This window comes from Neopsephotus bourkii, unplaced genomic scaffold, assembly GCF_033783945.1.
Source record: "Neopsephotus bourkii isolate Nb327-2 ecotype Australia unplaced genomic scaffold, CSIRO-AGI_Nbou_v1 NB_1678, whole genome shotgun sequence".
Taxonomy (NCBI): domain Eukaryota; kingdom Metazoa; phylum Chordata; class Aves; order Psittaciformes; family Psittacidae; genus Neopsephotus; species Neopsephotus bourkii.
The window spans coordinates 635,739-647,834 of record NW_026902152.1 but is presented as its reverse complement, the minus strand read 5'-3'; the positions used below and the strand labels follow the sequence as shown (position 1 = coordinate 647,834).

Below are 12,096 nucleotides of genomic sequence, written 5' to 3'. Positions count from 1 at the left end.
AGCCTTACCGTGGGTCTCCCCCACTGGGTGCCGGTTTGGGTACTGGAGCACAAAGGCAAAGCAACAGGATGAACTCAGGCACACACACAGGGTGTTGCTCAAGCCCAGCAAATGCTACTGCCCTCCCAGGAAGTATCTCCAGCTGGACTGCAATCCCAACCAAGCAAAAAGGGGGGAAAAAACTGAGCTCAGAGACCTTTATAGGCTGGTAAAATTGTAAATGGATGAAAATTCCAGCTTCTCACTAAATATGTATGGTCTAGGCTGTAAATATTATTTTGCATCTCTAATTATTGTATTGGGTTTGGTGCATCTGCAGCATGGTAAAATTATGCTGCCTCTTACAGCTGCCACTTTGAATTTGCTGGCTCTGAAACACTGAATACTGAAATCCAGAAAATGATGGCTTTTAATACTCACTTTCCCCCATTTGAAAGGTCTGTCATCTATTTTATATGTACAGCATCCAGTCTGTGCTTCAGCAACCACCCCATAGCCATCCAGCAGTGCTCAGGACAGGAGTCTTTCCCTTTCCCCAGTTTTGTAGGGGGGAAATCCCACAGAATCCTCACTTTCTATATATCATTTCATTTAATATAATACAGTATGATACAATAAATTATATCAATATAATCAAACATTCTTGGTAATGGTTGCTGGCTCTCTAGGCAAGTTGCACTGAGAGTCTAGCCATGATAGCAGAACACCCAGGAGCTGAAAGACTTCCAATCTAACCAAAACTTCCTTGTGCCTTTATCTGCCTGGCAGGGGAGCGCTGAGCAGAGCTCAGATACTGAGTTTGGGAAAGCGTTGGCAAAAATAACCGTCACCAGCCCCCCAGGAGGGCATAATATGGTTGGGAGGAGCAGGGAGGGATGAGAAATTGCATCTGCACACCAAAATACATCTGAAAATGAAGACTGAGCCCATCTGAGCAGCAGCAAACCAGCTTTTCTATCTGCAGGGGCTTTTCTCTTTTCCCATCCCACGTTTGCTGCCTAAGCCAGAGCAGCATTTCTCCCCCCATCCCATGAACATCCCTGGGATAGGAGATGACTTCCAATGGGGATGGGAAGAGCTGCTGCATGAATCATCCCCTCAACAGACAACCACAGTCTCTGGATCTCAAGAGCAAGGCTATGAAGACATCAAGGAAAATACCACATCCTTTTATTTCACGCCTTTATACTAAGGGGGTTGGTGTTTTCTTTGCAAGCTTGGGCAAGTGGCTGCTCAGCATCCCAGGGGATTACTCATCCCCTCTACTCTTGGCTTCTAATTAGCAACTAAATGGGAATAAAATAATTAAATATGCCCAAGGTAATGATACTTGGAAACTTCAGGTCACGTTTCAGCCGGGGGAGGCGGCAGGTAGTTGGAGCAGGTGAGTTTGAAGTCTGTGGGAACCTGAAAGACACAAAAGGGAAGGGAAGATGGGAGGGGGAGAGAAGAAAAACAAAGAAAAAGAAGAAAATCCAAATTGTAGACTGGGAAAGCATTAGATTTGTGAGTTTAAATGATGTCTAGAATTATGGTGATGCTTAAATCCTGCCTGTGCTGGTGCCAGCAGTGCTGGGCAAGGTGGGGGACACCTTGAGGACCCCATTTCTCCAGGAGGGTTTGCAGAGATGCTGGGCAGCCCCTGGCCACCAATGCTCTTCTCTCACAGACGAGGGACAAGGTAAATTGAAGCCCTTGTATTTCCCAGCAAAAGCTTGGTTGGTCCTCACCCCCTTCCTCCCCTTGGGGGCTGCAATTCTGCCCTCGTTAGACCTTGAAGTAATTCCCATTAACATTTATGAGAATTTCATGATCAAAAGAGGAATCAGCCCTTTCATCTTCCAGACATGCCTGAACGCACATTGCCCAGCCCCAAAACCCTGTACCACTGAGCAGGAGCTCCTGCCCTGTGCTGGGGTCCCTTAGGATGCACACCACAAAACCAGGGTAAGCATGTGGGGTCAGACTCACCCTCCTGGACCCAGGTGCAGAGCATTGGCTCAGCATTTCTTCCTTTCCCTTCCCCCTAAGAATAAATAATTACCAAGTCACCACCCTCTCCATACTCTTTTTTCAAAGGGAAAGTGCTATTGATAGCTTATTTCCAGATCAGAAATAGATATCGAGCCTTTGCCTGGAGCCATAGGTTGCGCTGGTGGCTGAGCCCAGCTCAGAAGCCTAGATCTGTGAGTCCCAGTCCTAGTGCAGCCTGCTGGGTTGCAAGGTGGCTCCCAAACAGCCCACATCAAAGCATGCTGAAGGGTTGTGAAAGCATTGTAGGATTGCACACAGTGCAACTCCTGCTTAATGAAAATCTGCTCATCCCTTCCTGCTGCCAGCGAGCCCTGGCTGGAGGTGTGTACCTATTGCTACAGGTATGATGGTGGGACACCAAACCCTACCACGGAGGGCATTCACCCAGATTAATGGAGACACACCGTGTCTTTGCTGATGGCTGAGCATCTGGAGAAGCACCAGCTGGCTTATATTTTCCCAACACTTCGACAGAGGTGCAGGCAGGGGTTTGCCAGGAAAGCAGGCAGCAGGGAAGGAGCGAGGAGGGAAAGCAGGCAATGGGCTTAGCTCATGTCTGCTACTGAGACCAGAACAAGTCTCTGCCCACTGTTTTCTGGGAGAAAAAGGAAAGAAGCCTCCACAGCATGATGTCACCCCACCAATCCAGTTTCACTCTCAAATGGGTTCCAAGGCTTTGCCTATGTACACAGGGAGCATTTGGGAATGGCTTTCCAGGGGAGGTGACGAGTGATTCACACCCTTCCTCCTCTGCCGAAGGTCTGGCAAGCACTGACAAAACAAAATTACATCAGCACCTATTTCCTGTGTTTTAAACACTTGTTTATCATCAGCAAATAACCCAAGATACCCATCGAGTCAAAGCCAAGCTGCTTTCTAAGCACTGATCCCTTCTGTGGCTTACTGCTGGCTTTTAGCACCTGGGGTGCTGGGTGTTTGCTGGGTGCTAGAGGCATCGGCACCCTTCCCAGCAAACAGCAGGCAACATGAGGGGCAGTGTACCCCCAGGGACTGCTCTGTGGGGTCTCCATACTGTGCCCACCCTCATTTCATAGCTGCCTGGCTATGAAGCAGACCTGCCCATGGTCCATATTCACCGGAGCCATGATGCGTTGTCACACAACTGCAGGGGATGTTGTATCCAGGCAAAAGACAGGTCACCAAACCCAACACTGCTCAGGCAGGAATGATGAGCCTGGAACAGGTGCTTTGGGGAGACGTGTGCCCATCACCCCTCAGAGAGGGGAAAGCAGGACCTGTAGTTCTCTGCAGGTTTCCTTGAAGGCAATGTGATGCAGTGGCTGCAGAAAATCATGGACAAACAGAGGCAGAAACAGGTTCATCACGTGCCCCTGCATGACTATGGGTGACTGGAGCTGCACATCCTTCAGCAGGGAGACAGGGCAGACCTGTGCCAGGTCACCTCCTCAAGAGCCTTTCTCCTCACCTGCGTGGCACCAGCTTTGAGTCACTGCCAGTCACCGGCACCAGCCCCACCACCATCCTTTCATCAATCTGATCTAGGCTCCCCAGGTGTCACAAGTGCCTGTCGCAGGGATAGGTACTTCCAACACATATTCCTGAAGGTTACCAGCCTCCTTCACTCCTTTCTGGGGAGCCCTGTCCTTGCCATGCCTTGCAGAGCCATTACCCCAGCTCAGTCATCATCATCCCACCAGCAAGCATCATATCCGGCTCTGCCTGGAGCACCAGAGCATCCTGCTGACTCACCCCACTTAATTTGCCTGGCAGTTTTGGGGTGATTGCCATGGATGTGCTGGGGGACAGAGCCAGGAATCCCAAACAGGGGAACACAGCAGCCAAGGCATATGGCTCCGGCATGGCAAAAGCTGGCAGATAACTGTTGCACGGGGCACCTGTCTGTGGGGTGCAGCATCAAGCTTATTTAAATCATAGAATCACAGAATGGTTTGGGTTGAAGGACCTCAAAGCTCACCCAGTTCCAACCTGCTGCCAAAGGCAGGGACACCGTCCATTACACCAGGTTGCTCCAAGCCCCATCCAACCTGGCCTTGAACACTGCCAGGGATGGGGCAGCCACAGCTTCTCTGGGCAACCTGTGCCAGGGCCTCAGCACCCTCATACATGAATAACGAATGTACATGTATAGTAAATGATGGGGAACCCCCAGGCTCTCCCAGCAAATGAACAGCAGGGGCCAGAAGGTGAACTGGGTCTTGCAGGGCCTTGTACCTGGGGGTATTTAAGCAGCGGGAAGGTCTCCCCAGGGTCCCAGCTCTGCAGCACATCACCCCAATTACCAGTTGCTCCCAGAAATGGCCAAGCTGATGTGTGTCCAATTCACAACCCACTGCTCCAGCCCTGCCCCAAAATAATTACAGAATGGACCAGGAGCAGTACATGACCTCCCAGAGCCCTGACCCCATGCTCTGCATTATCTGGGAGATAATGTGCAAAGGTGGGGAGGAAAGAAGAGGAAAAGGGGCCTGAGCTGAGAGTAGGTGATGGAGAGCTTTTCCTCCACCTCATCCTTTAGTGGCAGAGATTGCACAGTGCAGCTGACGTTGCTCTGGAGAAGGACCACTGTGAAGGGTCCATCCGTTCCCACAGCCCTGAACCACCACCAGCCAGGGACAGGGCAGTCTGCCAGCACCATGGCTTTGCTGTGTGGCCAAGGGTGCCAGGTGGTGTGGGAGGACACAGCAGACGCTGCAGTAGCATTGGTGTTCCCCTTGCATCCATCATGACTTAAATGGAAGCACTTCCACATTGTGGGAGTGCTCAGGTGGCTGTTTCAGAAGCAGAGCACATGCAGGACCCCAAGGAGGAGTCCCACGTCTGCTGTGACCCCTGTAGTGCAGGGGGCCGTAGCTGAGGCAGGTATGAGGCCACTTGCACGTGTTTCCTGGCACTTTTGTGTTTCCTTGCTCCCGCGGGAGCAACCGACACTCTTCGCACTCACCTGATCCCTGGCACCGTCCCCTGCCATCACGCCCCAATGCATCATCAGCAGCATGACCGCAGGGCTGGCACGCCAGGGAACTGAGGAGCTGCTGCCGGGATGGAGGTGGCAAAGGAAGGGGCCCATGGGCTCTGCCATCCTCAGGCTTTTACACACCAATTTCTCACCCTGGCCTGGCAGGGCTGGAAGAGACGCTGAGTCGGAGCGCTGGCACCGCTCCCCACCAGGTCACCCAACAAGCTCCAGACATGCCCAGACAGCTGGGTGGTAAAAATACTCCTTGGCCCTCTGTTTCTGCTGGATTAGCATCACCTCCAACAAACCACTTTAGCCAAGCACTGCAGGCAGCAACCCAGCAGAGATAAAACCCCAAAAGCAAAGCAGTTTCAGAGCCTGGGGCAGCCAGGATGGGGTACCACTGACACACAAAAACCCCAGGGGTGAGGAGGAAGGATGCTCCAGGGCTGGCAATGCTCCTGGCCATGGGACAGTTCTTCACTGCACCAATAACCTTGGAAAGCATCAGGGTTTTTTGCACTTTCCACCCCAAAGCCTCACTGCTCTTTACAGTGGGTGGTTAAAACCAGCTGGAGGAGTTGGCCAGGATGATGGCATCTTGCCTACCACCCTCCTCCCTGCACACCCGGCTAATGGAGCGTGGAAATTAACCCAGACGAGTGGGACGGAGCACTGTAGCTGGGAAGGAGACAGGGCCCCGAGGTGCCAAGCACAGCGCTGAGGGGACGTGGGTGCTGCCCTCCTGGGGCGCTGGGAGGGCACAGAGGCTCTGGCTGAGCCAGTCCAGCTTGTTGCTGCTCCTGCTCCTGGGAAGGGTGTCAGAGCCACTGGATGGGGTCTGGGGCAGGGACCGCATCCCTGTCACTCCATTGTATCAGCTCCCCTTCTCTTCACTGTGAGGAAGGGACAAAGAGCAGTGGTGACTGCCCCATGATCAGAGCACCTCCTGAGACATCTGGGGGTTTGGCAGACTGATTTAGGCAAAAGGCAGGGCTGGGGGGGGGAGGGGGGGTCCACCTTGAGTGAATCCCCCAGCCCATGGGAGAGAAGCAGCACTCCCAAGGTGGGTGCCATCAGTGTGATGAGAGCTGGCTGTTCTCTGCACACACACACACACACGCACACGCACCCCAACATCTCGGTGGTCCCAGACATCCCTCCCTGCTGTCCCCACCACGCCGGGGAGGGTACACATGGGAGCCGCAGGTGCTGCCCGGGGAGTGAATCAGCAGCGCCCGGGGCAGGCGCGGGCTGAGCCGTGTGCAGGCTGCGAGGGGCGGAGGTTTTGCACTCGCTCTCACCGGCCACGGATAAATAGGAGGCGGCGGCGAGTTCTGGTAAAGCTGTTCTTCACATTGTCCAGCGTCTCCGACACCCAGCCCAGGCGGACATGGACTCCCAAGACTGCCCTTGTGCCACCGGTAAGCCAGCGCTTCCCTCCGCATCGAGCTGCTGGAGCCTCCCTGGGGGACCGCTGATGCTCCAGCCTCCTCTTACATCTTCATCGTTCTCATCCTGGCTGGGCTGCCTGCTGAAATCCCTTCCCAGCACTGCAGTGTCACACCTGGAGCATCTCATTGGGAACGCTGTGACCTCTCCAGAGAGACACCAATGCTCCCCCTGTATCCCTCGGCTGGAGCCTCCCTGCCGAGCCCCGGGGATGCGGGGCTCCCTTCCCACCACAGCTTCTCATTCTTTTTCCTCTTTTTCTCCGTGTTCTAGGTGGCACCTGCACCTGTGGGGACAACTGCAAATGTAAAAACTGCAAATGCACATCCTGCAAAAAGGGTAAGGGGGGTCCTTGAGCACACACTGGGGCGGGGGGCAGGGGTGAGGGACACGACATTCATGGGGGTTTCACTAAACATTCTGGGACACAATGAATCAAATCAGACTCAGATTGCCAGGGTGGAGTTTATTCCTCATGTACATTCTTGGCCCTAGAGGAGCAGAGGGTGCAATCTGCCTGCCACCAGGCAATACCAGCTACCCAGTATAACCCAGAAGTTGGCATACCCCTTGCTGGCACTTTGGGCTCAGCACAAGCGGGATGACCTGGGAGGAAACCATCATTGGGATTTCTTCTGGCTGCTCCTGATGCTTGCAGCCCCGGGCACAGCCAGGGCAGGGCAGGGGGGTTGCTCGGTGAGGGGCTGATGGGCCCTGATGAGCCCTTAGAGGTCCTGCACGTGCCTGGTGCAAAACTACCCCGGGAAACGTTGCCAAGATGGGGATGCTGCTAAAAGGGGAGTGCACAAGGCTTGGAACGAGGTCTCCAGACCAGCCACCCACCACGGAGCCTCCCCAGATCTCACCCTGAGACCCCCCCTGACTCATTCTTCTCCCTCTCCACAGGCTGCTGCTCCTGCTGCCCGGCAGGATGTGCCAAGTGTGCACAGGGCTGTGTCTGCAAGGGGCCACCCTCTGCCAAGTGCAGCTGCTGCAAATGAAGACCCCCCCCAGCTGCACATCTGGGGGTGCCGTGCATCAGAGGGGATGAGAACAATAACCTTATTGTGTATGTTGGGTTTTTTTTTATATGTGTGTTCAGATACCTTTAGTGTTTGTCACTGTGATGTGTAATAAGCTACCTAAATAAAGTGATGTGTATATAAAGGTCTATAAGGAAGCTGGCACTTCTGTTGGATGGGGGGGGTTTCTCTGGGGAGCAGGAGAGCACTGGTTTTGGGGAGTCATGGCAAACAGCTTGTGTGTTCTTTTTGCTTTCTTCTAATCTTCGCTCTGCCCTCCCTACCAGCAGCTCTGACACTTTCCTTGCACAACAAGGTAATTCATGGTTGGGTTTTTTTTTCCCCCACCCTGTTGTTGCCCAAAGGCAAATCCCATGCTTTCTCCTCCACCAGAAATCCTCAGGGCTAATGAGCAGCTCCTTAGTAGGAGCCTTCATCGACAGTGTAATAACTGGTGCAGCCCTGCCCATTTCCAGGGGTAACGTTTCCATGACAGGTGGGGTGGTGGGGAAACAGGTTTAGCTTTTCCTTCCAGCAGTTTGATTGAACTGGCTGGGAAGAACTACACTGCTCATCCCTCTGCCAGCTTGGCAGGGTGCTTCTGCAGGGAGCTGTGTGTGACCTGGATGTCCACAACGGGCTGTGATGCCCACAGTGTGGTGCAATGCCTGCAATAGGATGCTGTGCCCATGATGGGGGGGGCAATACCTGCCAGGGGTTATGATGTCCATGCTGGAGTGTAATGCCCACACCAAGGTGCAATGTCTGTGATGGGTTGCAATGCCCATGCCAGAGAGAGTCCACGGTGAGTTCAGATGCCCAGGTTGGTGTGTGATATTTGGTCTCCTTACAACAGGACACTGCATCCCAGGAGCTATGTGGCACCCTGCTGCTCCCTAGGACACCTGAGGGGCCCTACCTCTCCTCATGCTCCCCAAACACAGCCTTTCATAGCCTTTTTATAGCTGTAAAATCTTTCTTGACCCACCTAGCCACTGCTGCCAGGGCTCAGCAGGGGTTTGTCACAGATAAGGGCACACATGAACACTGGGTGCTTGCAGTGCCCATCCTTGGGGATACTCCTTTGCTCCAGGAGGGCTCTTCCCCCAGGGTGTCCCTTGAGATGTCACCATCACCTCACACTTCCAATGGCTGTGAAGTATGTCACTATGTAGGACAGGGCAGGCATGTCATAGGCAGGGTGCAACACCAGCTCTGGAGCTCCAAACTAAACTCCATTCTGCAAATCACAGGGTTCTCTTTATTCTTTTCTACCCAGAGAGATTTAAGTGCCAACCATGCAAAAACAGTGGGTGAGCCTACAACAAGTCTGAAGGAGAGGTTGCTAATGGGATTTATCCCCAAACGTGGTTTAACCAGTGGGGCTGACAGCATCTTTCTAGCCTCACTGTCCTGGATGAGCTTGCTTCAGTCCTGCCCCACAGCAGTGTGATAGAGAGCACCTATTAGATGCTGTTCAAGCCCTGAGACCTGTGCCGGGAAGCTTGGGTTCCTCTGTTCACTTTACAGCCACTATAAAATCAGGGTTGGACCTTGCATCTCTCTTTCATGGGCACAGCCTCAGGATTAACTACGACTCCCTGCCAGCCCTGGGAAATGGGAGCACCAGCCATGATGTGGGGGGACCTTGAGGTCTCCTCTCCCCACTGACGTCTGGCATGTGCCCTGCATCCCAGCAAGCCCATGCCTTATCCCTCTCTGACCTGCTGCAGAGTGACCTCATTATTCCGTGGAAATGCCCTGATTGGGAAACTGGGCATTTTCCAGACTTTCCTGTCCCAGCTCCACACACACGGTCCTGTGGGGACTTTCCCACTTGCAATGACTGGAGCACAGCCCCTCAATGGGTGACGTGTGGGATTCCCAGAAATCTGGGAATTCTCGTGCATTTCTGCAGCCTTGCCCCTGCACAATCACCCCCTATTTTCCGTGCATCCCCATGTCAGGATGCACATCCCCATTTTGGGTGCTGTGGGGCTCCCATTTCTTCAAGCAAGGATGCAGCAGAGACTGTCCTTGGTGGAAGGGGGGGGACAGACCTTGCTGGGAGGGAGTCCGGGAAGTGATTTCACAACTCCTGTTTATGTGCAGTAAGCCCACACGTGCCATGATCTCACCTCTCCTCCTTTCCCGCTCAGCCAGTGGCAAGCGCGGTGCCTGCTGGCTTAGCCCCGTATTTACACTGCCCGTGGAACACTGCCAGGAAAAAACAACCCTGTGGTTCTGAACACGAGCACGAGCAGTTCCCTGGCACGACTTCCCAGGGCCACAGGTCCCCTCCTGATCCAGGGGCCTGCTGACCTGAGCTCCACCAGGATGGAGCCCATCCACAGTGCCAGGTCTGAGCCCAGGCTTGCCCTGTTTGCCACACCACCACCAGGCACAGGGACAGCATGTCCCTGGCCCAGCCACTCATTTTCATGCCCAGTGCCAAGCTGACTGGTGGTGAAAGCCAGCTGGCACATAAACGCTGGGACAAGAGGGAAAACCCATGGGCACCGCTGGTGCAGGGAAGCCATGATTCCCAGCAGCCCATGCTATGACCCAGCACCACATCCAGGTGCTGACCCCCATGCATACCTCTCCTGAGGACCTGGCTAGTACCCCAAGCTCTACCCCGGGGCCACCCCACTCTCCAGCTGGATGCTGAGACTATCCCAACCCGCGGGCCTCTTCACGGGTGGGGGGCCCAGCGCTCCTCACCACTGGCACATGGAAATGCCCCAGATGTGCAGGAGGAGCTGGGGGCAGTGCTACGCCAGCGCTGCCACCCCCCTCGGCATCTGCCGGCATCTTGGCCCTCAGGGATGCAGCACCCTGCGGGGGGGGTGGGCACAACGGGGTACGGGTAGGACCCTCTGGATGGCAGCGGGGAGCAGCAGGGGGAGGCCAGGGCCGTGACCCGGGTGAACACCGCACAGACTGAGCACGGCCCCGTCCCGGGTGAGCACGGCTCCACGGCACCGCCCCCTGTGAGCACGGCCCCACGATGAGCACGGCCCCACGGTGAGCACGGCCCCACTGTGAGCACGATCCCATAGTGAGCACGGCCCGGCCCGGCACTGCACGGCCCCGAGGAGGGTCCCGCCCCGCCGTGCGCAGCACCGCGCACCGCCCTATGCTTTCACCCCATAAATACTGAACGCCGGCAGGGCTCTCTACTGCTGCGAGTCCAGCCGAGTCGAACCGAGCAAAGCCAACCAAGCCAAGCCAAGCCAAGCCAAGCCATGGATCCCCAGGACTGCACGTGTGCTGCCGGTAAGTGTCCCGGTCCTGTGCCCGGCGGGTCCCCGTCGCGGCCCCGGCCCCGGCCCCGTCTCAGCTTGACGGCCGCTCTCCCGTCTCAGGTGACTCCTGCTCCTGCGCCGGGTCCTGCAAGTGCAAGAACTGCCGCTGCCGTAGCTGCCGCAAGAGTGAGTGTGGGGCTCAGCCGGGGGAAGTGGGAGGGAACATACAGAGCTTCTCCTTAGGGGTCTGCCCGTGCCTTGCTGGGCCCCCATTGACCCCTCCATGGACACCTCCCAGCATGCCCGTGAATCCAGAGGGTTCTTGCCCTGTAGAGAATCTCTCCTTTGCACTGTAGGACTCCCTATGGAGACCCCACCGCTCTGACATGGGGGTGCCCATGTCCTGTTGGGCCTTTGCGAGGATCCTTCCTTTTTCCTGAGACCTGCCGCCTGTTGCCCTTTGAGGGGTGCCCCTTCCCTGTTAGGACCCAAACTGCTGTGCCATTGGGATAATGTGTATGGGGTGTGCTTTTTTTTCCTTCTCCATCAGGTGCCTCTGCCCCATGGGACCCCAGTTCCTTTCCAGCCCCACCCCCTAACTCTCGTGTCTCTCCCCCAGGCTGCTGTGCCTGCTGCCCCGCAAGCTGCAGCAACTGTGCCAAGGGCTGCGTGTGTAAGGAGCCGTCCAGCAGCAAGTGCAGCTGCTGCCACTGAGCCATTCACCTGCGCCTGTAAATAGCCAGCACACTTTGGGGATAGGGGTACGGGGGGGAGGGATGGGGATGACACAGCACAAAAGAGCCTATTTTCAATGTTTTGTATTTTCTATACCAGTGGTGTGTTAACTGGATGGAAATAAAGGAATAAAGGTGTTTGGCTGGAGGTGTGAGTGCTGCTGCTGGACTGGAGGCTGAGCACTGTTGGCACTCGTGACTCCTGTGTGGGAATTGTCACCTTGGGGTGGTGGTGGGCTGCTTGCAAACACCCCAGTGGCCTTCCTGAATGCAAAAGAACTTGGGGAAGAACTCTATCTCCCTGGAAGAGAAAAGCAGCTTCTCAGGCTTTGGGATGGATCTCATCCTGCACATCAGGTGGCTTTGGGCATCTTGAAAGTGCTGGTCCCTTGCTGAGGACAGGGGAGGCATGCTTAGGTAGGCTTCAGCCTCCTTCTGCCGTCCTCTGACTTGGTGGTAGGTGTTTCTGCACCACCCTGGGGTTTCCTGTGGGTGAAAGAGCTGGTGAAAGCAAGCATGGTGGCTGACAGGGTGGTGTGGGCTGGCAGCATGTCCATCCTGAGCTGCTACAGCAAGACACTGAGCTGAGCCCCAGGGGGAACAAACCCACCCCAAGATCTCATGCTTAGCAAGCCCAAATTCACTCT

At 55.2% G+C, this 12,096-nt stretch overlaps 2 protein-coding genes across 2 annotated transcripts; both read left to right on the top strand.

Moving 5' to 3' along the window:
* The first annotated feature begins 6,306 nt into the window (after nucleotides 1-6,306).
* On the top strand, nucleotides 6,307-7,621 carry LOC133224392 (metallothionein-1). The gene is made up of 3 exons (XM_061375856.1): nucleotides 6,307-6,417; nucleotides 6,719-6,784; nucleotides 7,352-7,621. The coding sequence occupies exons 1-3, from the start codon at nucleotides 6,387-6,389 to the stop codon at nucleotides 7,444-7,446; spliced, it is 192 nt and encodes a 63-aa protein (XP_061231840.1). The 5' UTR covers nucleotides 6,307-6,386; the 3' UTR covers nucleotides 7,447-7,621.
* Nucleotides 7,622-10,478: 2,857 nt separating this feature from the next.
* LOC133224390 (metallothionein-2) lies at nucleotides 10,479-11,597 on the top strand. Its single transcript, XM_061375853.1, has 3 exons — nucleotides 10,479-10,746; nucleotides 10,836-10,901; nucleotides 11,335-11,597. The coding sequence occupies exons 1-3, from the start codon at nucleotides 10,716-10,718 to the stop codon at nucleotides 11,427-11,429; spliced, it is 192 nt and encodes a 63-aa protein (XP_061231837.1). The 5' UTR covers nucleotides 10,479-10,715; the 3' UTR covers nucleotides 11,430-11,597.
* The last annotated feature ends 499 nt before the right edge of the window (nucleotides 11,598-12,096 follow it).

Coding starts and splice junctions, on each gene's coding strand:
- LOC133224392 (XM_061375856.1), top strand. CDS start 6,387: ATGGACTCCCAAGACTGCCCTTGTGCCACCG. Junction 6,418..6,718: donor AGACTGCCCTTGTGCCACCG/GTAAGCCAGCGC, acceptor TCCGTGTTCTAG/GTGGCACCTGCACCTGTGGG. Junction 6,785..7,351: donor ATGCACATCCTGCAAAAAGG/GTAAGGGGGGTC, acceptor CCCTCTCCACAG/GCTGCTGCTCCTGCTGCCCG.
- LOC133224390 (XM_061375853.1), top strand. CDS start 10,716: ATGGATCCCCAGGACTGCACGTGTGCTGCCG. Junction 10,747..10,835: donor GGACTGCACGTGTGCTGCCG/GTAAGTGTCCCG, acceptor CTCCCGTCTCAG/GTGACTCCTGCTCCTGCGCC. Junction 10,902..11,334: donor CTGCCGTAGCTGCCGCAAGA/GTGAGTGTGGGG, acceptor TCTCTCCCCCAG/GCTGCTGTGCCTGCTGCCCC.